Source organism: Rhea pennata, unplaced genomic scaffold, assembly GCF_028389875.1.
Source record: "Rhea pennata isolate bPtePen1 unplaced genomic scaffold, bPtePen1.pri scaffold_118, whole genome shotgun sequence".
NCBI lineage: Eukaryota > Metazoa > Chordata > Aves > Rheiformes > Rheidae > Rhea > Rhea pennata.
In genome coordinates this window covers 35,724-60,253 of record NW_026907606.1, presented here as the reverse complement: position 1 = coordinate 60,253, position 24,530 = coordinate 35,724, and the positions used below count along the sequence as shown (strand labels likewise).

The 24,530-nt window shown below is 66.4% G+C and overlaps 4 protein-coding genes across 7 annotated transcripts; 1 reads left to right on the top strand and 3 right to left on the bottom strand.

The window, feature by feature from the left end:
- Nucleotides 1-372: 372 nt before the first annotated feature.
- On the bottom strand, nucleotides 373-3,333 carry LOC134154158 (T-cell surface glycoprotein CD1b-3-like). Of its 2 annotated transcripts, none has more exons than XM_062600870.1 (5): nucleotides 3,072-3,333; nucleotides 1,825-2,103; nucleotides 1,125-1,406; nucleotides 754-1,038; nucleotides 373-665 (listed from the first exon to the last, which is right to left on the bottom strand). In XM_062600870.1, the coding sequence occupies exons 1-5, from the start codon at nucleotides 3,124-3,126 to the stop codon at nucleotides 559-561; spliced, it is 1,008 nt and encodes a 335-aa protein (XP_062456854.1). In that variant the 5' UTR covers nucleotides 3,127-3,333; the 3' UTR covers nucleotides 373-558. The 2 variants fall into 2 exon arrangements, with proteins under 2 accessions (XP_062456854.1, XP_062456856.1); XM_062600872.1 differs by having other exon boundaries at nucleotides 1,125-1,220.
- Nucleotides 3,334-4,803: 1,470 nt separating this feature from the next.
- Nucleotides 4,804-11,987, bottom strand: TAP2 (transporter 2, ATP binding cassette subfamily B member). Of its 2 annotated transcripts, XR_009961342.1 has the most exons (13): nucleotides 10,575-11,987; nucleotides 10,364-10,478; nucleotides 10,134-10,264; nucleotides 9,845-10,050; nucleotides 9,559-9,756; nucleotides 9,359-9,487; nucleotides 9,081-9,269; nucleotides 8,793-8,966; nucleotides 8,540-8,699; nucleotides 8,326-8,462; nucleotides 8,004-8,241; nucleotides 7,205-7,273; nucleotides 4,804-4,994 (listed from the first exon to the last, which is right to left on the bottom strand). XR_009961342.1 is itself a non-coding variant. In XM_062600864.1 (12 exons), exons 1-12 carry the CDS (start codon nucleotides 11,053-11,055, stop codon nucleotides 7,257-7,259), a joined length of 2,175 nt encoding a protein of 724 aa, XP_062456848.1. In that variant the 5' UTR covers nucleotides 11,056-11,987; the 3' UTR covers nucleotides 4,804-7,256. The 2 variants fall into 2 exon arrangements, 1 of the variants encoding a protein (XP_062456848.1); XM_062600864.1 differs by having other exon boundaries at nucleotides 4,804-7,273.
- Nucleotides 11,988-12,705: 718 nt separating this feature from the next.
- Nucleotides 12,706-20,362, bottom strand: TAP1 (transporter 1, ATP binding cassette subfamily B member). The gene is made up of 11 exons (XM_062600865.1): nucleotides 20,098-20,362; nucleotides 19,033-19,147; nucleotides 18,789-18,919; nucleotides 18,477-18,682; nucleotides 17,674-17,871; nucleotides 16,523-16,651; nucleotides 16,149-16,334; nucleotides 15,261-15,434; nucleotides 15,027-15,186; nucleotides 14,801-14,937; nucleotides 12,706-12,962 (listed from the first exon to the last, which is right to left on the bottom strand). The coding sequence occupies exons 1-11, from the start codon at nucleotides 20,228-20,230 to the stop codon at nucleotides 12,723-12,725; spliced, it is 1,809 nt and encodes a 602-aa protein (XP_062456849.1). The 5' UTR covers nucleotides 20,231-20,362; the 3' UTR covers nucleotides 12,706-12,722.
- Nucleotides 20,363-20,662: 300 nt separating this feature from the next.
- On the top strand, nucleotides 20,663-24,437 carry LOC134154157 (class I histocompatibility antigen, F10 alpha chain-like). 2 transcript variants are annotated; one of them, XM_062600869.1, is made up of 8 exons: nucleotides 20,663-20,786; nucleotides 21,020-21,280; nucleotides 21,465-21,740; nucleotides 21,847-22,119; nucleotides 22,202-22,306; nucleotides 22,562-22,746; nucleotides 23,266-23,472; nucleotides 24,195-24,437. In XM_062600869.1, the coding sequence occupies exons 1-6, from the start codon at nucleotides 20,696-20,698 to the stop codon at nucleotides 22,570-22,572; spliced, it is 1,017 nt and encodes a 338-aa protein (XP_062456853.1). In that variant the 5' UTR covers nucleotides 20,663-20,695; the 3' UTR covers nucleotides 22,573-22,746; nucleotides 23,266-23,472; nucleotides 24,195-24,437. The 2 variants fall into 2 exon arrangements, with proteins under 2 accessions (XP_062456853.1, XP_062456852.1); XM_062600868.1 differs by having other exon boundaries at nucleotides 22,562-23,472.
- The last annotated feature ends 93 nt before the right edge of the window (nucleotides 24,438-24,530 follow it).

The window sequence follows — 24,530 nt, the reverse complement described above, 5'->3', positions numbered from 1 at the left end:
GCGGCGGTGGCACCCGTGTGTCGAGGGCTGGCCAGGCGGCACCACGCTGGGTGGCCCTGGCAGCCAATGGTACCCGAGCTGAGGTTTCGGGGAGGGCTCCGACGTGCCCACGGCGCTGCTCGCTCCTACCAACGGGGTGGTTGAGCGCCGCGGGAGGAAGGGGAACGTCGCCCACGTTCCCGATGGGGCGGAGAGACCGAGGGGGCTGCCAGCGCCACCCTTCTCGGGCGTCGGTTCCTTCGCGTTCCCCGGATGCCGCTTGCGCCCGCGGACGCTCGCGGCATCTTCGCCTCCCCCCTCAACAGGAACCGAACCGCTTTACCCATGGGCCAGCGGCCATGGCATGTCCTCTCCGTGCCCCTCAACCCTGTGGTGGCACCGGGGGGGAGCGTGCGGAGGCAGCACAGGCCGACATGGGATTGGGGGGGGGTAAACGAGCTTTATTTGGGGTTGTTGGTGAGGGAGGCAAACGAGGAGGCGCCAGCAGTGAGGCTGGGAGAGGCCACGCGCCGCCACCGGCTGGTGCAGCGTGGTGGTTGGGGAGAGAAGGAGGGACGTTCACCGGCGCCTCCACCACCAAACAGCCCCTGCCACAGCCGCGGAGGCAGCCAGGATGACGGCGATAACGATCCAAGCGACGTGTTGCGGCTTGGGGCTCGCCGGAGCTGAGACAGGGAGAAGCGGGCGATTCGTTGGGTGCCGGGGAGCTGCCCGGAGCGGGGCTCGCGACGTCCGTCCCGCGCCGGTGCCTACCCCAGTGCAGCAGCAGGCTGTAGTCACCCAGGCTGCTGTGCCGCACGCGGCAGGCGTAGCTGTGCCCGTCGCGGGGCGCTGCGGCCAGGACGCTACGCATCTGGTAAGTGAGGTCGGCGTTGGGCAGGATCGGCGTGGAGTTGAGCTCTGGGCCCGGCGGCACCTCCTCGCCGTCCCGCAGCCAGGTGACGCTCACGGGCCGCGGGTAGAAGCCGGTGACACGGCAGACAAGCAGCAGGCGCCCGGGCTCCGGCGTCCGTGCGAACACCACGGCCGCCGGCTTCACTGGGGCGGGCGAGAGCCGGTGGCCGGTAGCGCCACGGCTCCGGCGAGGACAGGACATGGGGGTGGGGGGGGACACAGGACCTCACCTTGTCTCTCCAGATCCTTTTTCCCACTCAGGATGAGTTTCTTCATGTGGTCTTTGCAGGTGTCGTTGAGCAGGTACTGCAGCGTTACGGAGAAGCCTATGAAGTCGTGGAAAGCCGTTGCGATGCGCGTCGCTACCTTACCCGCCTCGAGGTTCTCCCAGCGGCCTCGGTCCACGTCGAAGGTGATCAAGTCCCGCCCGTTGTAGCTGAGACGGTAGAACCTGGTGTAGGAGCCATTGGAGTGCAGGTCGCAGCCGGTCACACTCTGGTACACGAAAGGGTCTGGCGGCGAAGGCGAGGAGACGCGTCGCGAGCGCCGCAGGCGGCCGCCGGAGCGCCAACCCACATCCTGCTGCTTTGGTCCCTCTGTCTGTCCCAACCTGTTCGCTCAATTTCCCCTCCAACCCCGTCCCAGCAACGTCGAGGCCGCTATGTCCCAGCTCCCATTTCCTGCTTGTCATCAACCGATTGGAAGTGGAGGGAGGGAAAACTCCCCTCGAGCTCCATGCTCCACGGGACCATCGCCATTGAAGGCGGCGGTCGGCAGAGCGCCAGCTTTGCGGCAAGGGAGGCTGGAGCCGCTCCGCGAGCCTCGCGCCAGCAAAGTGCTTGGATTTTCTTTCCTGTTCTGCCATTGCCTTTTCCCGTTTCTCTATCTCCTCCCGCGCCGGGGAGGACGTTCGGGAGCTCCGGTACTCACAGGGCTCGTGGTGCTGCTTGGCGTCTCCGTTGAGCAGCAGGATGAGGTTGTGCACGTAGATTTTGAACAGGTCGTGCAGATATTCCCACTGGGACTCCGGCAGCGCTGGGTGGACCCATGGCCGCAGGTAGACGATCTCCCCGGTGTGTTGTTGCTGGGTGGCGAAGATGACGTCGTCCAACGCCGCATATATGGTGACCTCCACCGCCATGGAGTTTGGAAACGCCAGGGTGAGGAATATGTGGAGAGCGTGCGAGGCCACGGCAGGAGGCAGCATTGCTGGAGGAGGGGAGAGACGCCGGCGTGTCGGTGAAGCGTCGGAGGAGGAGGGCGGGCAAAGGGCCTGGCTCTGGGGCCGGCATGGTGCCCCGAGGAGTACGAGCGGCCGTTGGGGGTCCCCGAGGGAAGGGAGGGAGAAGAAAGATGGGGCAGGTGGGAAGGGGGAGATGCCCTCGCCTCGCCGTTCCTGTGCTGTTGGCGGTTTCATTCCACAGGCTGACGCCGCTTCTCTCCCGACTCCCTTTTTCTCCCAGCACGTCTCCTATGACCTTCTGGGAGCCGTTAACTCGGCTCCTGGCAGGAACGGGGCCTCCACGCTCTCGCCCAGCGCTCAACGCCCGGCGCGACGGCAGCGGGAGGAGACCTGCTCACTCGGCGTGGCGCGATGCCTCCGGCCGTGGGGTGAGAAGGGCTGGGAGGCCGCCGGGGTTGGAGCGTGTGTTGGGGGGGAGGGAAGGAAGCAAAGAGAGCGAGCGATGTGCTCGAGGAGGAGGATGTTGGGCGAGCGGCGAAGCGCCTTTTGGAGAAGTTGTGTCTTCCCGTGCCCCTGGGCGCGGTGGGTGCCAGGCCTCGATGTAGGAAGCTGGAAACGGAGCTCAAGGTTTCCACGTTAACTGTAAGGGGAAGCTTCGTGCTCGCCGTTTCGCGGCCAGACACGCAAGGGCTCCGGGGCACCTTCTGAATCACCAAGAAACCGCCCGGCGCGTCCTCCGAGGCCTCGTCGAAGGCACCCATGCACGGCCCGGTGGAAGGCACCCAGGTGGGTGCTGAGCTTTGGAGACCCGCGGCCCCAGCGCGGGTGGGACCGGGTTCCTCCTCAGACCCTCCCATGCCAGAGCACGCGGGGAGCAGCTGGACCCGGGGGTTTGAGGAAGGAACGGGTGGAGCGGGGACCAGGAGCCCCTTTCGTTCCCCACTCCGCGTGGAGGCGAGGAGCCGCCTGCACATGCCCGGGGGCTCCCACTTACCCTCAAGAACCGTCCCGGGGACAATGATGGGGAGGAGGAGGAGGAAGGTCAGCATGGTGCCAGCAGCGAGACCCGGGGCGTACCGAAGGCGGCGCGTGCAGCGGGAGGAGGAAGCAGTGGCCGCGCGTGGGCCGCGGTCGGGTGCTCTGCTGCGCTCAGCCAGGGGCCCCGTTGGCCGATGCCTCCCAGCGGCCAATGGCGCCCAAGCTGAGGTTTCGGGGAGGTCCCCGGAGGTACTCAGCCCCGGAGTTGGAACGAGTCAACCGTGGTGAGGCCGGGTTTGAGTTTACAGTTGAGCGCGAGGTCGTCTGCGGCAGGCAGGGGAGGAATTAAGCCCAGTGGAGATCCAGGTGCGAGGTGCTACCTGCAGCGGTGGCAGGTGTTGGCAGGAGACAGCCATGGCCTCCCTTTGAGCCATGCCCTTTTCTGAGCATCCTCAGCTTGATTAAGGTGGGGATGACCCTCAGGTGGTTTGTGGTCCACCTTCTTCTCAGAGCAGGGCACCCAGAGAAGTGGAAGGTTGTGAATCATAGAATTGGAGAGGAGTTGAGGTTGGCAGGAACATCTGAAGATCTTCTAGTCCAACCCCCCTGCTCCAGCAGGGTCACCCAGAGCACGTTGTGCAGGATCGCATCCAGGTGGGACTTGAGTATCTCCAGACGAGGAGACTCCACAACCTCCTTGGACAACCTGTTGCAGAGCTCTGCCCCCCTCACAGTGGAGAAGTTCTTCCTCATGTTCAGATGGAGCTTCCTGGGCTTCAGTTTGGGCCCGTTGCCCCTCGTCCTATCGCTGGGCACCACTGGGAAGAATCTTGCCCCATCTTTGCTCCCTTCCTTCAGGTTTTTAAACATGCCGATTTAAACACAACATCTCTCACCTGGTCTTCTCCAGGGTGAGCAGTCCCAGCTCTCTCGGCCTTTCCTCCTAGGAGAGACATTCCAGCCCCTTCATCATCTCTGTAGCCCTCCGCTGGACTTGTTTCCGTAGCTCCATGTCTCTCTCGTACTGGGGAGCCCAGAACTGCATGTAGTACTTGAGACGTGGCCTCACCAGGACTGAGTAGAGGGGCAGGGTCACCTCCCTTGATCTGGTGTCAAGCTCTTCCTGATGCCACTAGGAGACCATTGGCCACAAGGGGACGTTGCTGGCTCATGGTCGCCTTGGTGTCCACCAGGACTTCCAGCTCCATCTCTGCAGAGCTGCTCTCCAGCAGGTCAGCCCCCAACCCTGGTGAATGGAGCTAGGCCTCCCTGGGTGTAGGACCCTGCCCTTGCCCTGGTTGAACATCATGATGTTCCTGTCCGCCCAACTCTGCTGCCTGTTGAGGATCCTCTGAACATCAGCACAACCGTCTGGTGGATCAGTCACTCCTCCCAGTTTGGGATCATCGGCAAACGTGCTGGGGGTGCAGTCTGTCCCTCCATTCAGGTCGCTGATGAAGAAGACATTGACCAATACTGGACCCTTGGGGGGGGACACCAGCAGCTCCAGGCCTCCAGCTGGACCCTCTGAGTTCTGCCGTTCAGCCAGGTCTCGGTCCACCTCGCTGGTACAGGAGAAGGCCTCAGTTTTACATTCCCGTTTTTTGGGGGGAGCAGGTTGCCATCCAGGTGGGCCACCCTTGCCCACCCGGCGCTGCAGCAGAAGACCTGCTCCCTGCTCCGGAGGAAGATGCTTCCTCTGGCGATTTCGGCAGGCGCCTTTGCACCAGGTAAAAAGAAAAAAGAAATAAATTTGCCCTGTTTTTTTATTTATTTATTAGCGGCGTCGGGAGGAGCAGGCCGAGGCGCCGCGCGCCCGTCCGGCAGCAGCGGAGGAGGCTTCGGCAGCGAGGAGCGAGACCGTGCTTGGCCCGGAGCAGGACGTCTTCTCCAAGCCTTCCCAGCCCCGGCCTCGTTCCTCAGCGTCAGGTGGGACCGGCTGGTTGGGGACACGCGATGGGCTGGGGGCAATATTGACTCCCCAGGGCACAGTGCCAACATGGGGACGTTGTGACAGCCCCAGGGCATGGCCCAGGGATGGGGATGTCTTGGTGGCCAGGAGGGCTGGGGAACGGCCTGGTGGTCATCAGGACCGGGGACGTCTTAATGGCCGTGAGATCTGGGGAATGTCCTGATGGTGATGGGGACTAGGGGACATTTTAATGCCTGTGAGAACTGGGGATGTCCTGGTGGCCAGGAGAACCAGCGACAGCGTAACGACTATGAGAGTTGGGGATACCCTGGTGGTCATGAGGTCTGGGGATGTCCTGATGGTCACGAGGACCAGGACATCGTAATAGTCATGAGATCTCGGGAACATCCCAATAGCCGTGAGAACTGGGGAATGTCCTGGTGGTCATGACAACTGGGGACATCCTGAGGTCACCGTGAGGAGCCCTCATCAGCCATGAGGACCAGGGCCACCTTAATAGCCACGAGGACTGGGGACAACCTGGTGACCAGGAGGACTGGGGATGTCCTGGTGGCCGTGAGGACCAGGGACACCTTAATGATCGTGGGGAGCAGGGACATCCTGATGGTCACGAGGACCCAGAACATGGGGGCCACCTTGCTCCTCCGACTCCTCCTCCATCTCCTCCTCGCCCGCCCGGACGCCTGGGCCCACTTGTGGTTTGGGGAGGGAGCGTTTCCGGGGGGGGGGGAGGGTGAGCCGGGTGCGTGTGCATGAGAGTGCCCACATGTGTGCATGCGTGTGCATGAACATGCATGTGCGTGCACACACGGGAGGGCCCTGTGGCTGCGGGGGAGGCGGGGCACACACGTGCACCCAGGCAAGTAGAAGGACATGCAAGCACACGTGTGTGCACCCACGCGCAACCCCTGCATGCAAAGCATGCACACACATGCACACGTGCTCCCGTGCACAGTCTTGCAAGCAAAGCGTGCACACACATGCACACGTGCTCATGTACAAAGCCCCTGCAAGCAAAGTGTGTGCACACATGCCCATGTGTGCGCATGTATGCACAGACCCTGCAACCAAAGTGTGCACACACATGCACATGCATGTGCTCCTGTGCACAGCCCCTGCAAGCAAAGTGTGCACACACGTGTGCTCCCATGCACAGTCCCTGCAAGTAAAGCATGCGCACACATGCACCTGTGTGCTCCCGTGCACAGTCCTTGCAAGGCATGCACACACATGCATGTGTGTGCTCCCATGCACAGTCTATGCAAAGGGTGCACACACATGCACACGCATGTGCTCATGTACAAAGTCTCTGCAAGCAAAGCGTGTGCACACATGCCCATGTGTTCACGTGCATACACAGCCTCTGCAACCAAAGCGTGCACACACATGCACATGCGTGTGCTCCTGTGCACAGCCCGTGCAAGTAAAACATGCACACACATGCACACGCATGCACGACCCCTGTAAAGCGTGCACACACATGAATGTGCTCCCGTGCACAGCCCCTGCAAGCAGAGTGTGCACACACATGCACATGCATGTGCTCCCATGCACAGCCCCTGCAAAGCGTGCACACGTGCACAGACCCTGCAGGCAAAGCATGCACAAACATGCACACGCATGTGCACACATGCATAGACCCTGCAGGCAAAGCATGCACAAACATGCACACACGTGTGCTCCCATGCACAGACCTGGCAGCAAAGCGTGCATATGCACACGTGCGTGCACACATGCACAGCCCCTGCGAGCAAAGCGTGCGCACACGTGCCCACGCGTGTGCACACGTGCACCGTGCCGGACAGCAGAGCCCGCACACACGCGCGTGCCCCGTGCACAGCCCCGCCCCCCTCCACTGACGTCCCGCGCGGGGCGGGGCGCGCTGCGCTACGAGGCGGGGCTGGGGGCGGGGTCTGCGCTGCTGGCGCCGATCGACGGGCGCCCCCTGGCGGCCGTGGACGGCGACAGCGGCGGCACCGCGGGGCGGGGGGGGGACGGGGACACGGGCCATGGGTGCAATGGGGCGGAGGGCTGGGGATGTGGGTGCTATAGGGCGGGGGATACAGGACCATGGTTGCTGATGGGACCGCACGCATGTGTCCATGGGGGCACCAGGGCGGACACGTGGGTCCATGGGTGGTGGTGGGTGCTGATGAGACCACACACCTAGGTCCATGGGTGGACATGTGGGTCCATGGGTGGTGGTAGGTGCTTACTGGGACTGCACTCCTGGGTCCATGGGTGCACACTGGGTCCCCAGGCAGCTCCTCACCCATGGGCGCCACCTGGGGTAGGTTTTTACGTCTGAGTCCCATATCCCCAGCCCTGCATCCTCGTCCCCACTGCCAGACATGTGTCTACACCCTTGCAGCCCCGTCCCCACTGGTGTCCCCATGTCCTCATCCCTGTGTCCCCGCTGCTGCGTCCCTGTGGCCATGTCCCTGTCACCACTGCTGGTCCCACACCTTGGTGGCTTCACATCCCCATCCCCACCTCATCCCCGGGTCCTCCCTATGCCTACGTCATCCCCATGGTGTCCCCATCCCTGCGTTCTCCCCGTCTCCATATCATCCCCATCCCCACGTCACCCCGGTCCCCACGGTGTCCCCATCCCCACGGTGTCCCCATCCCGTGCCCGTCTCCACCCCCTCCATCCCCGTGTCCTCGGCGGAGATCTGCCCAGCGCCCGGAGACGTCACGCCCACCGCGCCGCCCCATTGGCGGGCGCCCCGCGCCGTTGGGAACGCGGGGGAGGAAAGAAGCAATAACTACGCGGGAAAAAAACACTTCCGCTTTCGTTTCTCAGAACCTCAAAATCTACCCGGCGTTCGGTGACGATCCCACCGACGCCGGCCACTATTGGCGGGCGCGCCGGAGCGCAGCCAATGGCGGCGCGGGGAGGGGGCAGAGCTGAAGCAGGGGCGCTCGGCCCCTTCATCGAGGCCGGCGAGGAAGACGTCGGCCCCTGCGGGACAGACGCCTCCTCAACGCCGCGAGCCCCAGCTTATTCCGCACCGTCGGCGCGAGGCAGCTCCTCAGGCCGTTGCGAGGCTGAAGGCTCGCGGGTGTCAGGGCAGCGCTGCAGCAGGCGGGAATAGGGCCCATGGCGGGCCAGGAGCTGGGCGTGCGTCCCAGCCTCGGCCACGGCGCCAGCCTCCAGCACGACGAGGCGGTCGGCGACGCGGGCGGCGCGCGGGCCGTGCGTGATGAGGAGGACGGTGCGGGCGCCGCCGCTCTGCACCACCCGCCGCAGCTGCGGGGACGCCGGGCGGGTGTCAGCGCTCAGCGCCCGCCGCACGTCCCCTTCCTCCCCTCCCCCCAGCCCCTCTCCGCTCACCTCCAGCTCGCTGTCCTCATCCAGGGCGCTGGTGGCCTCGTCGAGGATGAGGACGGAAGGGCGCCGGAGGAGGGCCCGGGCGATGGCGACCCGCTGCTTCTGCCCCACCGAGAGCTGCCCGCCTTTCTCGCCCACATCTGCAGCGAGGAGCAGTGCCTGTGAGCGCGGCGCTCAGCATGGCCGCTCCTCCCCGCGTCCCCTGGCTGCCGCTCACCCGTGTCAAAGCCCTTTTCCAAGGCAGAGATGAAGCTCCAGGCGCCGGCGGCTCGGGCCGCCGCCTCCACCTCGTCCTCCCGGCAGCCCTCCAGCCCGTAGACGATGTTGTCGCGGATGGAGCCAGAGAAGAGCACGGGTTCCTGGCCCACCAGTGCCACCTGCGGCGAGAGGGAGACAGCAGGAACGGGCCCAGCTCGCCGCGTGTCCCTGCCGCCGCTGCCGCCGCCGCCGCCGCATCCCTCCGCCCTCACCCGGCGGTGCAGGTACTCATGGGCGTACTCCCACAGCGGCACGCCGTCCAGCAGCACCTCCCCGGCGCGGGGCTCGTAGAAACGCTCCAGCAACCCCACGCACGTGCTCTTCCCGCTGCCGTTGAGCCCTACCAGCGCCGTCACCTCGCCCGGGCGCAGCTCGAAGGAGACATTCTGGTGGAAACAAGGTGGCGGTGGGGGAAAAGCGAGCGGTGCTCCGAGCTTCCCCGCCACCACCTTCCTCTCCCCGACCCAATGCCGGGGGTCGGTCCCGCCCAGGACCCTTACCCGGAGCACGAGCTCGTCAGGACGCGTTGGGTAGGCGAAGGAGACGTCGCGGAAGGCGACGTGGCCCCGCAGGACGTCGGGCGCCCGCGTGCCAGCCGCGCTCAGCGCCGGCTCCCGGTCCAGGTACTCGAAGACCTTGCTGGCGGCTCCCACGTTGCTCAGCAGATCCCCGTGAGCGTAAACCAGCGCCTGGGCAGCGGCGGAGCGGGCTCAGATGCCGCAGGGCTGCCGAGGCCAGGGCTTTGCCGCGCGGGATTGGGCTGGTTGGGGTCTCTCACCTGCACCTCCTCGCCAACGTTGCCCTGGTAGAGCATGAAGGAGACCAGGCTGCCCACGGTGAGGACGCCCTCGCGGATCTGCTGGTACCCGCAGTAGAGCATCAACACCTGCATGGCCACCTGCAGCAGCTGGAGAAGACCCGAGGGTGAGCGGCAGACCACGACGGCAGGGCCCCTGCCGCCACTGCCTCCCTCCTTACCCGTTGGAAGAGCACGAAAAGGGCCCGCTCCAGGTCCCGCCGGTCCTTCAGGCGCCGCGTCTCGTCCTGCGCCCTCTCATAGCGGCGCGTCTCCTCCTCCTCGGCGCCGAAGCCCTGCACTGTCTCGATGGAGGAGACGGCTTCCTGCACCACGGCCCCAGCGCGTGCCTTGGCCTCCAGGATGGCCTGCAGTAGGACCTGGGGGGGAGGCCGGCCGGGCGGACGAGCGTCAAGGGGACGCGCGAGCTGGGGTGGCCCCAAGCCCGTCCCCCGTGGCCGTGGGTACCTGGTGCCGGACATCGTAGAGCTTGCGGGCGGCGAGGGTGAGGGGCACCTCGAGGAGCGTGAGCAGCGTCAGGCGCCACGACAGCCCCACCATGAAGCCGTAGAGCCCCAGGGCCTTCACCAGGCTGCGCAGGAAGATGTTGGCGTTGGAGGGCACCACCTCGTTCATCACGGGCACGTCCATGGAGAGCCGGGACATGAGGTCAGCTGCAAGGATGGGAGGGGGAAAAAAATAACCGGACGAGACTGAGCCTCCGGCTGGGGAGGACACGGGGGATAGGGATACCCACCTGTCTTCACCTGCTGGAAGAAGGCCAGCTCCTGGCGCACCAGGTGGGAGAAGAGCTGGTCGCAGACACGGAAGTTGAGGCGGGCCAGGATGAGGACGAAGGAGCCGCCACGGCAGCCAGCGAAGAGCGAGCTGGAGCGGAAGACGCGGCGGTGGAAGCGAGGAGGAAAAAAAATGAACTAAAATAACCCCCCTGCTCCCCTCCAACCCGAAACCTCCTGTCGCTCCTACCTGCCCACGGAGGCCAGGCCCAGGAGCCAGATGGCGGCGGAGAAGGAGGCGGCGCTGAAGCCGGTGCTCAGCACGTCAACCACCCTCCCGGCGTAGTAGGGCAGCAAGGTCTCACCTGCGCGGGGGACGAGCGGCGCTGAGCCGGGCTTCTTGCCCCCCGGCGTTTCGTTTCCTTCCCTCCCGCCCACCCGAGCGGCCCCCCGTTCCTCACCGATGGCCGCCAGCGTCAGGAAGACGAACGCCCCGCAGACGTAGGGCCACTCGGGCCAGGTGAGGGCCAGCAGCCGGCGCAGGGCGGCGGTGGCGGCTGGGGCACCGGCGGGCGCCGAGCGGCCCAGCGCTCGCCACGTCAGCAGGGCCAGGCCAGCGGCCGCGTGGGCCAGCACCAGCCACGCCGGCGAGGCGGCGGCCAGCAGGGCCGGGGCGGCGCCGGGCAGCGCCAGGTAGGGCCGGAGGGCCAGGAAGGCAGCGGGGGTCAGGCAGAGCAAAGCGGCGACGGAGCGGGATCCGCCGGGGTCCACAAGCCGCCCGGCCGCGGCCATCGCCGCCAAGCGCAGCCCGGCCTCCGGGAGCCAGGCGGCCGTCGGGCCGAAGCCGGCCAGCGCCGGGCCGAAGCGGGCCAGCACTGCCAGCGCAGCCATGTCGGCCAGAAGCAGGGCGCCGGCGAGGCGCAGGGCCGGCGGCACCCGCATGGCCACAGAGCCCGGGGCCACGGCCCCCACCGGCAGCCCTAGACCCTGCCCAGCGCCCTACGGCCCACACCAGTCAGCACCAGTGCTCCCAGTCCGACTCCCCGCTACCCTAGGGCCCGCACCAGTCAGCACCAGTGCTCCCAGTCCGACTCCCCGGCACCCCAGGGCCTGCACCAGTCAGCACCAGTGCTCCCAGTCTGACGCCCTGGCACCCCAGGACCCGCACCAGTCAGCACCAGTGCGCCCAGTCCAACTCCCCACTATCCTAGGGCCCGTACCAGTCACCACCAGTGCTCCCAGTCCAACTCCCCCGCACCCCAGGGCCCGCACCAGTCACCACCAGTGCTCCCAGTCTGACTCCCTGGCAACCCAGCACCTGCTCCACTCAGCACCGGTGCACCCAGTCCGACTCCCTGGCACCCCAGGACCCGCACCAGTCAGCACCAGTGTGCCCAGTCTGACTCCCCGGCACCCCAGGGCCTGCTCCAGTCAGCACCGGTGCACCCAGTCTGACTCCCCGGCACCCCAGGGCCCGCACCAGTCAGCATCAGTGCTCCCAGTCCGACTCCCCGGCACCCCAGGGCCCGCACCAGTCAGCACCGGTGCTCCCAGTCCGACTCCCCACTACTCTAGGGCCCGCACCAGTCAGCACCGGTGCTCCCAGTCCGACTCCCCAGCATCCTAGGGTCCCCACCAGTCAGCACCGGTGCTCCCAGTCTCACAGCCCAGTCCTTGCCCAGCACCCTACGGCCCACACCAGTCAGCACCAGTGCTCCCAGTCTGGCTCCACCAGACCCTGCCCTGCTCCCCTAGACCTTACCCGGTTCCTCAAGCTCTCCCCAGTGCTCCCAGTTCACCCCTCCTCCCCCTGCCCGAGCCGCTGCGATCTCGCCGGGTACCGCCGCGCGCGCCGGGTCCCGCGTCCCGGCAGCTCCGCAGCACTTTCGCTTTCGCTTCCCGGGCCCGCCCAGTCCCCGCCCCCAGACCGCCCGTCACGCCCCCAGGCCGCCCCGGCCACGCCCAGTCCCCGCCCCCGGATCGCCCCGGCCACGCCCCCGGATCGCCCCGGCCACGCCCCTTCCCCCGCCAGGGCGCCTGCCGCGGCAAGCTGCTCCGGTTCCATCTGCCTAGCAACTGGTGACGCCGCGGGCCCGGCCAATGAGCGCCCGCTCTCCCGGTGCGGGGAGGGTGTGTGTGCAGCGCCTGGGCTGCAACCCCCCTTCCCTGCACTCTGCTGTCCCGCACCCCCCACCCCTGCAACCCCCCTCCCCGCACCCCTGCACTCCCTCTCCCTGCTGTCCTGCACCCCTGGGTGCTCTGCAGCCCCCCAACCCTGCACCCCCTCCTTTCCCTGCAGTCCCCTCTGTCCTCTACTACTTTTGCACCCCCAGGTCTCCTGCAGCCCCCTGTCTCCGTGCAACCCCCACCCCTTGCTGCCTGCTACCCCCTCCCTGCACCCCCGAGGCACCCCTTCCCTGCACCCCTGAAACACCCCTTCCCTGCACCCCTGGGATCCTTGCAACCCGCACCGCCACCCCCTGCTATTTCTGCACCCCTGGGGTCCCCTGCACCCCAGGACCCTTGCAACCCCCTCCGCCACTCCCCTGCTTTCTCTGCACCCTGGGGTGCCCCCACACCAGGCAGACAGGGTGTGCATGATGCCATCTTTATTGGGCGCCAGCGAGCGCAGGGTCCTGCGTGGCCGGAGGGTCCGGAGGGTCCCCGGCGTCGCCCGCCTGCAGCAGGCTCCAGTAGCGGCCGCGGCGGCGCAGCAGGCGCTCGGGGGGGCCCTGCTCGGCCAGGCAGCCCCGCTCGAGCACGGCCACGCGGTCGGCGGCCGCCGCCAGCGCCGCCCGCGCCGTCGCCAGCAGCACCGTGCGCCCGCCCGCTGCCAGCTCCCGCTGCACCTGCGTGTGTGCATGCCCCCCCCCCAAAGCTCGCTGTGAGCTGGGGGGGGGACACGATGGGACACCCCCCCCAACCCAGGCTTGAGATGGACCCAGCTGGGGGAACGGGGCCAGAGGGGCCACGGGGGAGCGGGGGGACATGGGGGGACATGGGACAAGGGGGACCCTGGGGACATGGGGGACCTGGGACGGACAGGGGCAGCCAGGGACAGAGGACCCATGGGGACGTGGGGACCTAGGGGTCAGGGGACCCAGGGGGCACAGGGGACCCTGGGAATGTGGGGACCTGGGGGACAGAGAACACGGGGTGTTGGGATCCAGGGGACCCTGGGGACACAGGGGACCCTGTGGACGTGGGACGTGCGGACCTGGGGGACAGAGAACACGGGATGTGGGGATCCAGGGGACCCTGGGGACATGGGAGGTAGGGATCCAGGGGACCGTGGGGATGTGGGAAGTGGGGACCTGGGGGACAGGCGACACAGGATGTGGGGGTCCACAGGACCCTGGGGACAGCAGCACCCAGCAGACAGGAGACCCGTGGGACCCTGGGGGCATGGGGGACCCAGGATGTGGAGACTGAGAGGGGACATGGGGACCCTGTGGACATGAGGAGCTTGGGAACATGAGACACAGGATGTGGAGACCCAGAGGACCCTGGGGACAGGGAATGTGGGGACTCTGGGGACAAGGGCATCCTGGGGACCAAGTAGGCACCAGGCCTAGGGGATAGAGGGGACATAGGAAATGGGGACCCAGGGGACCTGGAAAGTGGGACCCATGGGACCCTGCAGACAGGGGCACCTGTGGGACAGGGGGACCCAGGACCAGGAACAGATGGGACATAGGTAGTGGGGCTCCAGGGACTCCGTGGACATGGGAAGTGGGGACCCACAGGACCCCTGGGGACAGGGACACCCAGGACCAAGTGGGCACCAGGAGTGGGGACAGAGAGGACATGGGAAATGGCGACCCCGGGGACAGGGGCACCCGGGACCAACTGGGCACCAGGAGCAGGGTCCCTAGGCACAGGGGAACCCAAGGCCACCAGGAGTGGGGACCGAGCAGGAACTGGGGGCCAGCAGGAATGGGGACTGAGGAGATGTGGGGACTGAGGGCCATCGGGAGTGGGGACCAAGGAGACGTGTACCAAGGGGACACCAGGATTGGGGACCGAGGGGCCACCAGGAGTAGGGACCGAGGAGACATGAGGACTGACGGCCACCGTGAGTGAGGATCAAGGAGACATAGGATCTGAGGGCCACCAAGAATGAGGACTGAGGAGATATGGGGGACTGAGAGATCAGCAGGAGTGAAGACCAAGGAGACATGGGGACTGAGGGGCCACCAGGAGTGAGCACCATGGAGACATGGGATCTGAGGGCCACCAGGAATGAGGACCGAGGGGACATATTGACTGAGGAGCTACCAGGAGCAAGGACCAAGGAGACATGAGGACTGAGGGCCACCAAGAGTGAGGACTGAAGAGACATGGGGACTGAGGGGTCACCAGGAGTGGGGACTGAGGGGGACATATGGACTGAGGGGCCACTGGGAGTGGGGACCAAGGAGATGTGGTATCTGAGGGCTACCAAGAATGGGGACTAAGGGACATGGGGACTGAGGGCCACCAAGAGTGGGGACGAAGGGGACATATGGACTGAGGAATCAGTGGGAGTGGGGACCAAGGAGATGTGGGATCTGAGGGCCACCAAGAATGGGGACTAAGGACAGAGGTGGACTGAGGGGCCACCAGGAGCGAGGACCGAGGAGACACGGGGATCTGAGGGCCACCTGGAGCAGGGACCAAGGGGGTGGTGGAGCCCGAGGGGTCCCACCTTCAGCTGGCTCTCGACATCCAGGGCGCTGGTGGGGTCATCGAGGATGAGGACCCGGGGGTCCCGCACCAGGGCGCGGGCGATGGCCACCGCCTGCCGCTGCCCGCCGGAGAGCTGGCCGCCCATCTCGCCGGCATCTGCGGGGAGCGGGAGAGAGGGAGGCGCTGAGCACTTTGCCGGGGCGCGAGGGGTGGGCACGCGGGGTGGGGGGTGGGGGTCCCCGTACCCGTGTCGTAGCCGCGGCGCAGGCGGGTGATGAAGCCGTGAGCGTTGGCGCGGCGGGCAGCCGCCTCCACCTCGGCGCGGCTCCGGCATCCCAGCCCGTAGGCGATGTTGTCGTGCAGCGAGCGGGCGAAGAGCGTCGGCTCCTGCTTCACCGCCGCCACCTGCGCCCAAGAAGAGACCGTCGGGGACGCCGCTGGCGGATGCCACCACCGCCGCCATCGCCGCCGCGGCTCACCTGGGCCCGCAGGTAACGGAGCTCGTAGTCGCGCAGGTCGCGGCCGTCCAGGAGCAGGTGGCCGCTCGTCGGCTCGCCGAAGCGTTGCAGCAGCGACGCCAGGGTGCTCTTGCCGCTGCCCGAGGGGCCCACGAGCGCCAGCACCTCACCGGGCTGCAGCTCCAGCGAGACGCCCTGCGGGATGGCACCGTGTCACCTGCGGGCGCCATCACGGTGGCACCCGGGGCAGTATCATCTGGAGCGGCATGGTGGCACCCAGGTTGGCAGGACATCACATCTCCTGGGGTGTCATGGTGGCACCCAAGGTGTGTGTCGTGGTGTGGCACCCAAGGCATCGTGGTGGCACCCAGGTTGGCATGGCATCACGTCTCTTGGGGCATCATGGTGGCACCCAAGGCATCGTGGTGTCACCCAGGTTGGCACAGCATGGCATCTCCTGGGGCATCATGATGGCTCCCAGGATGCGTCATGATGGAACCCGGGTTGGCACAGCATCGCATCTTCTAGGGTGTCATGGTGTCACCCAAGGCATCGTAGTGTCACTCAGGTTGGCAGGGCATGGCATCTCCTGGGGTATCATGATGGCACCCAGGATGTGTGTCATGGTGGCACTCAAGGCATTGCGGTGGCACCCAGGTTGGCATAGCATTACATCTCCTGGGGCATCATGGTAGCACCCAGGGCGCGTGTCATGGTGGCACCCAAGGCACTGCAGCATCACCTGACTTGGCATGGCATTGCATCACCCAGAATGTCATGGTGGCACCAAAGGCATTGTGGTGCCACCCAGAACAGCATAACATCATGTCATCCGGGGCTCCACAGTGTCACTTGGGGCATTGCAGTATCACCCGGGGCATTGTGGTGGGTGCCCATCCCTCGCCTTACCTTGAGCACGGGCTCATCGCAACCGGGGTAGGAGAACCAGACATCCTGGAGCTGCAGGTGGCCTTGCAGGGAGCTGGGTGCCAGCATCCCTGACGGGGCCATCTGCGGCTCCCGCTCCAGGTACTCAAAGATCTTCTCCGAGGAGCCCATGGCCTTCTTCACGCTGGGGTAGTAGGAAAGCAGGACCTGGGGGCCAGAGCGGGGTCAACGCCCTGAGGGGACATGAGGAGACAGCAGGAAGGACACATGGACACAGAGAAAGAAACACGGGGAAACAGAGGACACACTGCGGGGATGTGGGGACACCACGGAGGAGCAAGGACACGGAGGGGGAACGCGGCAGGACAGGCCTGGGGACCCGCGCGTCCCCTCACCTCCACGGCCTGGGTGAACTGCATCTCGTAGAGGACAAAGGTGACGAGGTCGCCGGTGGTGATGTGACCCTCGGTGACCAGCTGGCCCCCGCAGTAGAGGATCGCCACCCGCAGCGCCAGCCCCGAGAGCTGGGGATGTGGCGGGGATGTCACCGCGGGGACCGGTCTGCGCCCCCGTTCCCCCGTCCCTCCTCCCCACAGGGCCGCTGTCACCCCTCGGCAGTGATGCTTTGGTCCCCACCCTGCTGTCACCTCCCCCGAGCCCCCGTACCATCGTGTCCCCAACGTCCTGGAGCCCTCATGTTGTGACCTCCCCCACGCCACCGTGTCCCCCGGAGCCCCCGTGCTCTTGCATCCCCAGTGCCATCATGTCCCTGGCGCAACCATGTCCCCCATGTCCTGCAACCCCTGCGCCATCATGTCCCCAGTGCCACCGTGTCCACTGCATCCTGCAGTCCCCCATGCCATCGTGTCCCCAGTGCCACTGCATTCCCAGTACTACCATGTTCTCCATGTCCCAGAGCCCCATGCCATCACATCCCCATGCCATTGCATGCCCAGGGCCACCGCATGCCCCGTGTCCTGAGTGCCACCACATCCCCCGTATCTCAGAGCCCCTATGCCATGTCCCTGTGGCACTGTGAGTCCCCCATGTCCCAGAACCCCCATGCCATCGTGTCCCCAGGGCCATCATGACCCCAGGGCCACCACATCCCCTGCATCCTGGAGACCCCATGCCACCAGGTCCCCAGCACCACCACATCCCCTGCGTCCTGGAGCCCCATACCTCCATGTCCCCAGTGCCACCATGTCCCCTTCATCCTGGAGACCCCATGCCACCATATCCCTAGCGCCACCACATCCGCTATGTCCTGGAGCCCCATGCCACCACGCCCCCAGTGCCACCACATTCCCTGCATCCTGGAGACCCCATGCCACCACATCCCCAGCACCACCTTGTCCCCTGCATCCTGGAGACCTCATGCCACCATGTCCCCAGCATCATCACACCGCCCGTATCCTAGAGACCTATGCTACCACAACTCCCACATCCTGGAGCCCCGTGCCACCACAGCCCCAGTGCTGCCACGTCCCCAGGGCCACCGTGTCCCCCACGTCCTCGTGCCAGCACCCCCCCCCGCGCCCCATACACTGCTGATCCAGCGGGAGGCGGCGTAGGCGGCGGCCTCGAGCTTGTGCAGCTGGTAGGTGTCGCGGAGACGGCGCCGGTAGCATTCAGCCGCCCAGTCCTCGTTGGCGAAGCTACGCACGGTGGCCATAGCCTGGAAGGTCTCCAGGGCCACCTCGTTGGCCCGGGCCAGCGACTCCTGCACCTGTCGCGCCAGGCTCTGCGGCACAGCGGGGAGAGCATGGGCACTGGGATGAAGGTATGAGAGGTGCACGGAAGGGACAGGGTGTGCAGAGGGGACCGCGGGTGCCTGGAGGTGACAGCAGCGAGCAGGGTGCCTGGAGGTGACTGTGGGTGCATGGAGGGGACAGCAGGGAGCAGGATGCTTGGAGGTGACCATGGGTGCATGGAGGTGACCATGGGGAGCAGGGTGCCTAGAGGGGACCATTGGTGCATGGAGGGGACAGCAGGGAGCAGGGTGCCTGGAGGGGACCATGGGTGCATGGAGGTGAATGTGGGTGCATGGAAGGGACAGCAGGGAGCAGGGTGCCTGGAGGGGACCACGGGTGCCTGGAGGTGACAGCAGGGAGCAGGGTGCATAGAGGTGACCACAGGTGCCTGGAGGGGACAGCAGGGAGCAGGGTGTGGAGGGGACCATTGGTGCATGGAGATGACCATGGGTGCATGAAGGAGACAGCGGGGAGCAGGGTGCCAAGAGGCGACCACAGGAGCATGGAGGTGACCGTGGGTGCCTGGAGGTCACCACGGGTGCGCGGAGGTCCCCGTGGGAAGCGGGCCGCCCCGAGGAGCCCAAGCACCCGGTACCTGGTGGAAGCCGCCGGAGAGCTTGGGCAGCATCACGACGACGGGCAGCGCCAGGGCGGCGACGAGGGCCAGCTGGGGGCAGGCGCAGGCCATGGCGCCGTAGAGGCAGACGCCCCGCGCCAGGTACCACAGCAGCAGGCTCAGCTTCTCGCTCAGCGCCTCGCTCAGCGCCTCCGTGTCCCGCGTCACTCGCGAGCTGATGTCCCCTGCGCCGCGGCAGGAAAACGAGAGAGAGAGCGAGAGAGAGAGAGAGATGGCGGCAGGCGGCACCGCCGCGTCCCCCATCCCGGCGCCCCAACCCCGGCGGCTCACCGGCGCCGGCGGCGCGGAAGAAGCCGAGCTCCTGGCGCAGGACGGCGGCGAAGACGTCGCCCTGCAGCCGCCAGTGGACGCGGTTCGCGGTGCCGTTGTAGAGCAGGTCGCAGACGAACTCGGCGACGGCGCTGCCGGCGGGACGGGGACGCTCAGGGCCCGGCGCGTCTCCGTGCGTGTCCGTCCGTCCGTCTGTCTGTCCGCCCCCTTACCCCCCCATCACGGCGCGTCCCGCCGGCGGTACCTGCCCAGGGCCAGCAGCACCATGGCCCGGATGGCGCGGGCGAAGGCCGCCGGGTCGTCCTCGCCCGAGATCCAGTCGGTCACGCGCCCCGTGTAGTAGGGGGCGGCCATCTCCGCTGCAGCCCCCGCCGGGGGGGTGGGGGTGGGGGGACGGGTCAGGACGCCTGGGTCCCCAGCGGGGGAGGCCCTATGCGCCTCACCACCACCCCTGCCCCTGCCTGCCTCCCCGCTGGGTGCTGCGCCCCCCAATGTCTGCTCCTACCCGCCTAGAACTGCCCCCTCAATACCCATCCTGCCCCCCTATACTCACCCTGCCCCCCTATACCCACTCCTGCCCCCCATACCTGCTCCCATCCATACCCATCCTGCCCCCCTATGCCTTCTCCCATCCATACCCATCCTGCTCCCCTATACCCACTCCTGCCCCCCAGATCTGCTCCCATCCATACACATCCTGCTCCCTATACCCACTCCTGCCCCCCCATACCTGCTCCCATCCATACCCATCCTGCCCCCCTATACCCACCCTGCCCCCCCAGACCTGCTCCCATCCATGCCCATCCTGCCCCCCATGCCCACTTCTGCCCATACTCATTCTGCCCCCTATACCCATCCTGCCCCCCATACCTGCTCCCATCCATACCCACCCCGCCCCCCCACACCCACTCTCCCCCCCAGACCTGCTCCCATCCATACCCACCCTGCCTCCCTATACCCACCCTGCTCCCCCAGACCTGCTCCCATCCACACCCATCCTGCCCCCCCATGCCCACCCATTCCCCCATGCCCTCTCCTGCACCCCTATATCCGTCCCTGTCCCCCATCCCCATCCCGCCCCTTGTACACGCTCCTGCTCCCCCATTCCCATCCTGTGCCCCCCATCCCCATCCTGCCCCCCCACACTCCCGGGCTTGCCCCCCCACACACCCCTTTCCCCACTCTCCCCCAGGGCCGGTCCCCTAGGTGCCCTCCCCGGTGCTTCCCCCCCCCTCCCCGCCCACTGCCCCGCTCCATGCCCGGTCCCCGCCCCCCCGGTGCCCCCCCCCACCCCCCGCCGGCCCCTTACCGAGCGCCGAGATCACCAGCAGCACCGCCGCCGCCACGCAGCGCCGCCGCTCCGGGCGCAGCAAGCGCAGGAACCGCCGCCCGGGCCCCATCGCGCCCGCTGCCACCGGCCCCATCGCTGCCGCCGGCCCCATCGCGCCCGCCGCGAAAGCGAAAGCGGCCGCGGAGAGAGCGAAAAACCGGCGGCAGCGGCGCCTTGAGCGGCTCGGCCACGCCCACGGCCACGCCCACGGCCACGCCCACGCCCACGCCCACGGCGTGGGGTCCGGCGAGGGGGCGAGTGGGGCTGGGAGGAGCCCAGGGGGGGGCAGAGGTCTCGGAGGGATCGGGGCGCTGGGGAGGACCCCGGGGGGGCCGAGAAGGGCCGGGTCGGGCTCCCCCTCCCCCCCCCCCGCGTCACCGCTGCCGCCTTTCACTTTCGCTTCTCACAACCTGCCGCGCCGGGATCTGCCCGGCGCCACATGACGCTCAGGGCCCACGCGGGTCCCTATTGGCCTGAGGGCCGGAGCGGAGCCAATCGGAGGGCGGGGGGGCGGGGCGCGGGGGGGTAACTCGGTGCTCGCGGGGCGCTGTCGGAGAGCGAGGCGCGTCGTGCCGCGATGGGGCCGGCGATGGGGCCGGGGCGGCGGCTGCTGCTGGCGCTGCTGCTGGCGCTGCTGCTGGGGGGCTGCGGGGCGGCGGTGGCGAGCGGTGAGTGCGGGCGGGGACCCTGCACCCGGGGACCCCCCGCCCTGGGCTCCCCGTGTGCAGCACCGCATGGACCCCAATGTGCTGCCCCCCCCTTTGGGATCTGCTGCTGCTTCCCAGATTCCACCCCCTGACCCTCGCGCGGACGGTGCTGCCCCACTCTATCGCCCTATCCTGCTGTTCTCCCCCCACCCCACCCCGGTCCCTCACCCCCTCCCCACAACGTGTCCCTGCAGGCCCCCACTCCTTGCGCTACTTCATCACCGCCGTGACGGAGCCGAGCGCCAGGCTGCCCGCGTTCACGGCCGTGGGGTATGTGGACGGAGAGACCTTCGTGCGCTACGACAGCGAGACGCGGAAGATGGAGCCTCGCGTGGCCTGGATGCGGCGGGAGAGTCAGCGGTACTGGCATGAAGAGACCCAGAAGTTACAACACAACCAGCAGGTTCTCCGCACAAACCTGGACACGCTGCAGAAGCGCTACAACCAGAGCAGGGGTGAGTGCAGGCTGAGCCGGGGCCCCCCGGCCCCACGGGGACTTTTCCCAGCCCTCGCGTGTGTCCCGGCGTAGTGGGGCATCCCCAAAGGGGAAGAAAGAGACCCGGAGCCCACCGGGGCTCCGAGCCCCAGTGAGGCTCTGGGGCTGCCCCTGAGCCCCCCGTCTCCCTGCTTGTGTCTTAGGGTATCACACAATACAAATCGTGTACGGCTGCGACATCCTGGAGGGCGGGGGGACGCGGGGGGTTGACCAGCACGCCTACGATGGAAGGGACTTCATCGCCATAAACAAGGACTTGCAGACGTACAGTGCGGCGAATGCCGGTGCTGAAATCACCAAGAGGAAGTGGGAGGCTAATGAGACCTTCATTGACGGACAGAAGCGGTACCTGGAGAACACCTGTGTTGAGTGGCTGCGGAAGTACGTGGAGTACGGGAAGGCCACGCTGGAGAGGAGAGGTGAGGGCAAGGCGGGACCCCCGCGGACGCGGGGCCGGGCTGACCGAGCCGCAAGCGCGGTCGGGCGCGAGCTGCCTGACCTCGCTGCCTGGCGCCGTCTCCGCAGAGCGCCCCACTGTGAGGGTGTCCCGGAAGGAGAACCAAGACTTCCTGACCTTGTCGTGCCGGGCCCACGGCTTCTACCCGCGGCCCATCACCATCAGCTGGCTGAAAAAGGGCAGGGTCCAAGACCAGGAGACCAGGTGGGGCGGCATCGTGCCCAACGGTGACGGCACCTACCACACCTCGGCCGCCATCGACATGCGCCCGGCAGAGGAGGATGAGTACCGGTGCCGCGTGGAGCACGCCAGCATGCCGGAGCCCGGCATCTTCTCCTTGGGTGAGTGCAGCTGCCCGGAGCATGCAGAGTGCCGGGTGAGGGTCAGTTCCCTGCCCCTGCTCACGGCCCTGCTCTTTTCCAGAGCCGGAGAGCGGGAACCTGCTGTCCATCATCATCGGCGTGGCTGTCGGTGTGCTCGCCATCCTCATTATTTTCATGGTCCTATTACGTCGGAAGAAGAAATCAGGTAGAGCATAAAGCACCGGCAGGCAAGGGGAGGACGGCCGTGCCTCGAGGCGGCCGGGGGGGCGGCCGGTTGGGGACAGGAGCATGAGCCAGCACCCTGTGGCCATCAGAGCAGCTCTGAGGTGGGGTGGTGAAGTGGGGCTGGAGCTACAGGGAAGCGCATGGATGTGGGTGCTGTGACCCTTCTTCCTCACTCAAGAAAAAAATCTTCCTTTTCCATCTTATTTCTTTTTTTTCCTTCTTCTTTTCTGTGCAGAAAGCACATAGGCCTTTAAGCACTCCGCTTTGGTAAGCGACGGGCCGGACCCGGCAGCGCCCGTCTCCTCGCCGCAGCCCCTTCGCCGAGGCCCCTTCGCTCCCGTGGCCCTGGAGCAGCAGCCCCCGACGGCCCGATGCCAGCTAAACCGACCCCGTTTGCACGCTTTGCTGCTCAGGGTGCAGGTTAGCCGGGGTGGGCTGGGGCTGGGTCGGGGGGAGCTTGGGGCCTCACGCTTTTGCCTCACTGCCACTTGGATCTGCTCTTTGTGGCTGCAACGCACTAAAAAAAGCTGTGAAGGTGTCTGGAGCAGAGGTGCGCTCGGAGCCTTCTCCCCGCCTCGCTCCCTGCTTTGATCCGGAGAAAAAATTGTGGGTTTGATCAGGAAACAAATTACTCTCGGCTTCTGCTCTTTTTTTGGGAAAAAGCATGTAATTCTTTTCCAGCGCTTCCAGCTGCCCAGGTGCTGCTTTAGAGCAAACGTTTTACTTTAGTGAGTTGTGACTAAATGAAGTTCAGAAATTCCCTGCCAAGCGGCACAATAAATACCACTGGCCGCTCACGGTCTCCGCGTCCTCCAAGGCCCGGCCCCGTGGGGCAGCCCCCCGAGCGCTGGGGCAGCGCCTTAGCCGCGCTCAGGTGGGTCTCCCCCACGCCGCCGCCCCACGGAGCGAGGGTCCAGCTCGGGCTTTGACGTGGCTCAGGGCTGAAGCAGCGTCTCGCCCGGCGACGTCTCCTGGGATCGCCGGATGGCTTCGAGGGCGGAAGGACGCTCCGGAGATCGTCCAGTCCGACCGCTCTGCTCCAGCGGCGTTACCTGGAGCGCGGCACCGCGTCCGGACGGCGGCTGAACGGCTCCGAGGATGGCGACGCCGCCGCTCCCCGGAGAACCGGTTCCGCTCCTCAGCGAGGTTGGTTTGGTTTTCCTTTTGCGTTTTTCTCGCGTTCGGAGGAGCTTTCCTGGATTTCGGTGCGTGCCTGTTGCCTCTCCTATCGCTCGGCACCACCGAGGAGAGTCTGCCTCCACCCTGTTGGCACCCTCCTCTCTGATGCTTGTGCGCGTCGATAAGGTTCCCCCCGACGCCCACGTTCCTCTCTTGTCCGGCCTTTCCCCCTCGGAGGGACGGGCCAGGCCCTTCTTCGTCTCTCTGGCCATCCGATGGCCTCTCTCCCGCAGCTCCCTTGCGCCGTTCCCCGATACGGAGTACGGGAAACCACCAATTTGGACGGTGGGGGGGTTCTCCCTTTTTGCTTGTCTTTTCTTCGGAAAGACTGTTATTAAACGATAGGAACCCGCGGAGAATTGCCCCCACCCTCGGCCCTGAGCGCAGGGGCCGAGGACGAACGGAGCCGTCAAGGCAGAGTAGGCATGAGCACGCGCGCAGACCCTCTTTAAGTGGTCGCCAGCTCTAAACTTGAGTTTTGCGGGAGATCGGACCTACCCCGAGACAGCCGGCGGGTTGTCCCCGGCGGGAGCTTTGCTCGGACGACAGTCGCTTGTGCCTGGCGCGCTGTATCCCAGCGGAGACCAGCACCTCAGACGGGGACGAGCGGTTAACCGCATGCGCCTCACGCTTTGTGAGCGTCCCCCCCACCGATATGGTATTATTAAGCTCTTTATTTTGCTGTAAAGGTGCCGGGGAAGGACGGCTGGATCCATCGTTCTCGTGTCGAGAAATTACCCGCCGTCCGCAGGAGAGCGGGACCTGCCCCTGGAAGACGAAGCCACCTGTGGGAGGGCGGCCAAAGAGCTCGACGCGCGGGGGCCCAAACGCCCGGGGAAACGTCCGTTTCAGGGGGTCCCTCCTCAGAGTAGGCACCCGGCCCGAGCTGTGATCCTCATAAAAGCGTCTTAAAATAAAAAATTAAATAATAATCCTTTATATTTGGGGGATAAAGCGGAAACCGTGCTAGCGGCCTGCTCGCTGCAGCAGCAGAGGGTGGGGGAAGCACCCGCGGGGCTCGCGGA

Coding starts and splice junctions, on each gene's coding strand:
- LOC134154158 (XM_062600870.1), bottom strand. CDS start 3,126: ATGCTGACCTTCCTCCTCCTCCTCCCCATCATTGTCCCCGGGACGGTT. Junction 1,407..1,824: donor CAAGCAGCACCACGAGCCCT/GTGAGTACCGGA, acceptor CTTCGCCGCCAG/ACCCTTTCGTGTACCAGAGT. Junction 666..753: donor CAGCCTGCTGCTGCACTGGG/GTAGGCACCGGC, acceptor TCCCTGTCTCAG/CTCCGGCGAGCCCCAAGCCG.
- TAP2 (XM_062600864.1), bottom strand. CDS start 11,055: ATGCGGGTGCCGCCGGCCCTGCGCCTCGCCGGCGCCCTGCTTCTGGCC. Junction 10,051..10,133: donor CTTCCAGCAGGTGAAGACAG/GTGGGTATCCCT, acceptor CCATCCTTGCAG/CTGACCTCATGTCCCGGCTC. Junction 8,700..8,792: donor ATGAGTACCTGCACCGCCGG/GTGAGGGCGGAG, acceptor CTCTCGCCGCAG/GTGGCACTGGTGGGCCAGGA.
- TAP1 (XM_062600865.1), bottom strand. CDS start 20,230: ATGGGGCCGGCGGCAGCGATGGGGCCGGTGGCAGCGGGCGCGATGGGG. Junction 19,148..20,097: donor GCTGGTGATCTCGGCGCTCG/GTAAGGGGCCGG, acceptor CGGGGGCTGCAG/CGGAGATGGCCGCCCCCTAC. Junction 16,335..16,522: donor AGTTCACCCAGGCCGTGGAG/GTGAGGGGACGC, acceptor TCTGGCCCCCAG/GTCCTGCTTTCCTACTACCC.
- LOC134154157 (XM_062600869.1), top strand. CDS start 20,696: ATGGGGCCGGCGATGGGGCCGGGGCGGCGGCTGCTGCTGGCGCTGCTG. Junction 21,281..21,464: donor GCGCTACAACCAGAGCAGGG/GTGAGTGCAGGC, acceptor CTTGTGTCTTAG/GGTATCACACAATACAAATC. Junction 21,741..21,846: donor GGCCACGCTGGAGAGGAGAG/GTGAGGGCAAGG, acceptor CCGTCTCCGCAG/AGCGCCCCACTGTGAGGGTG.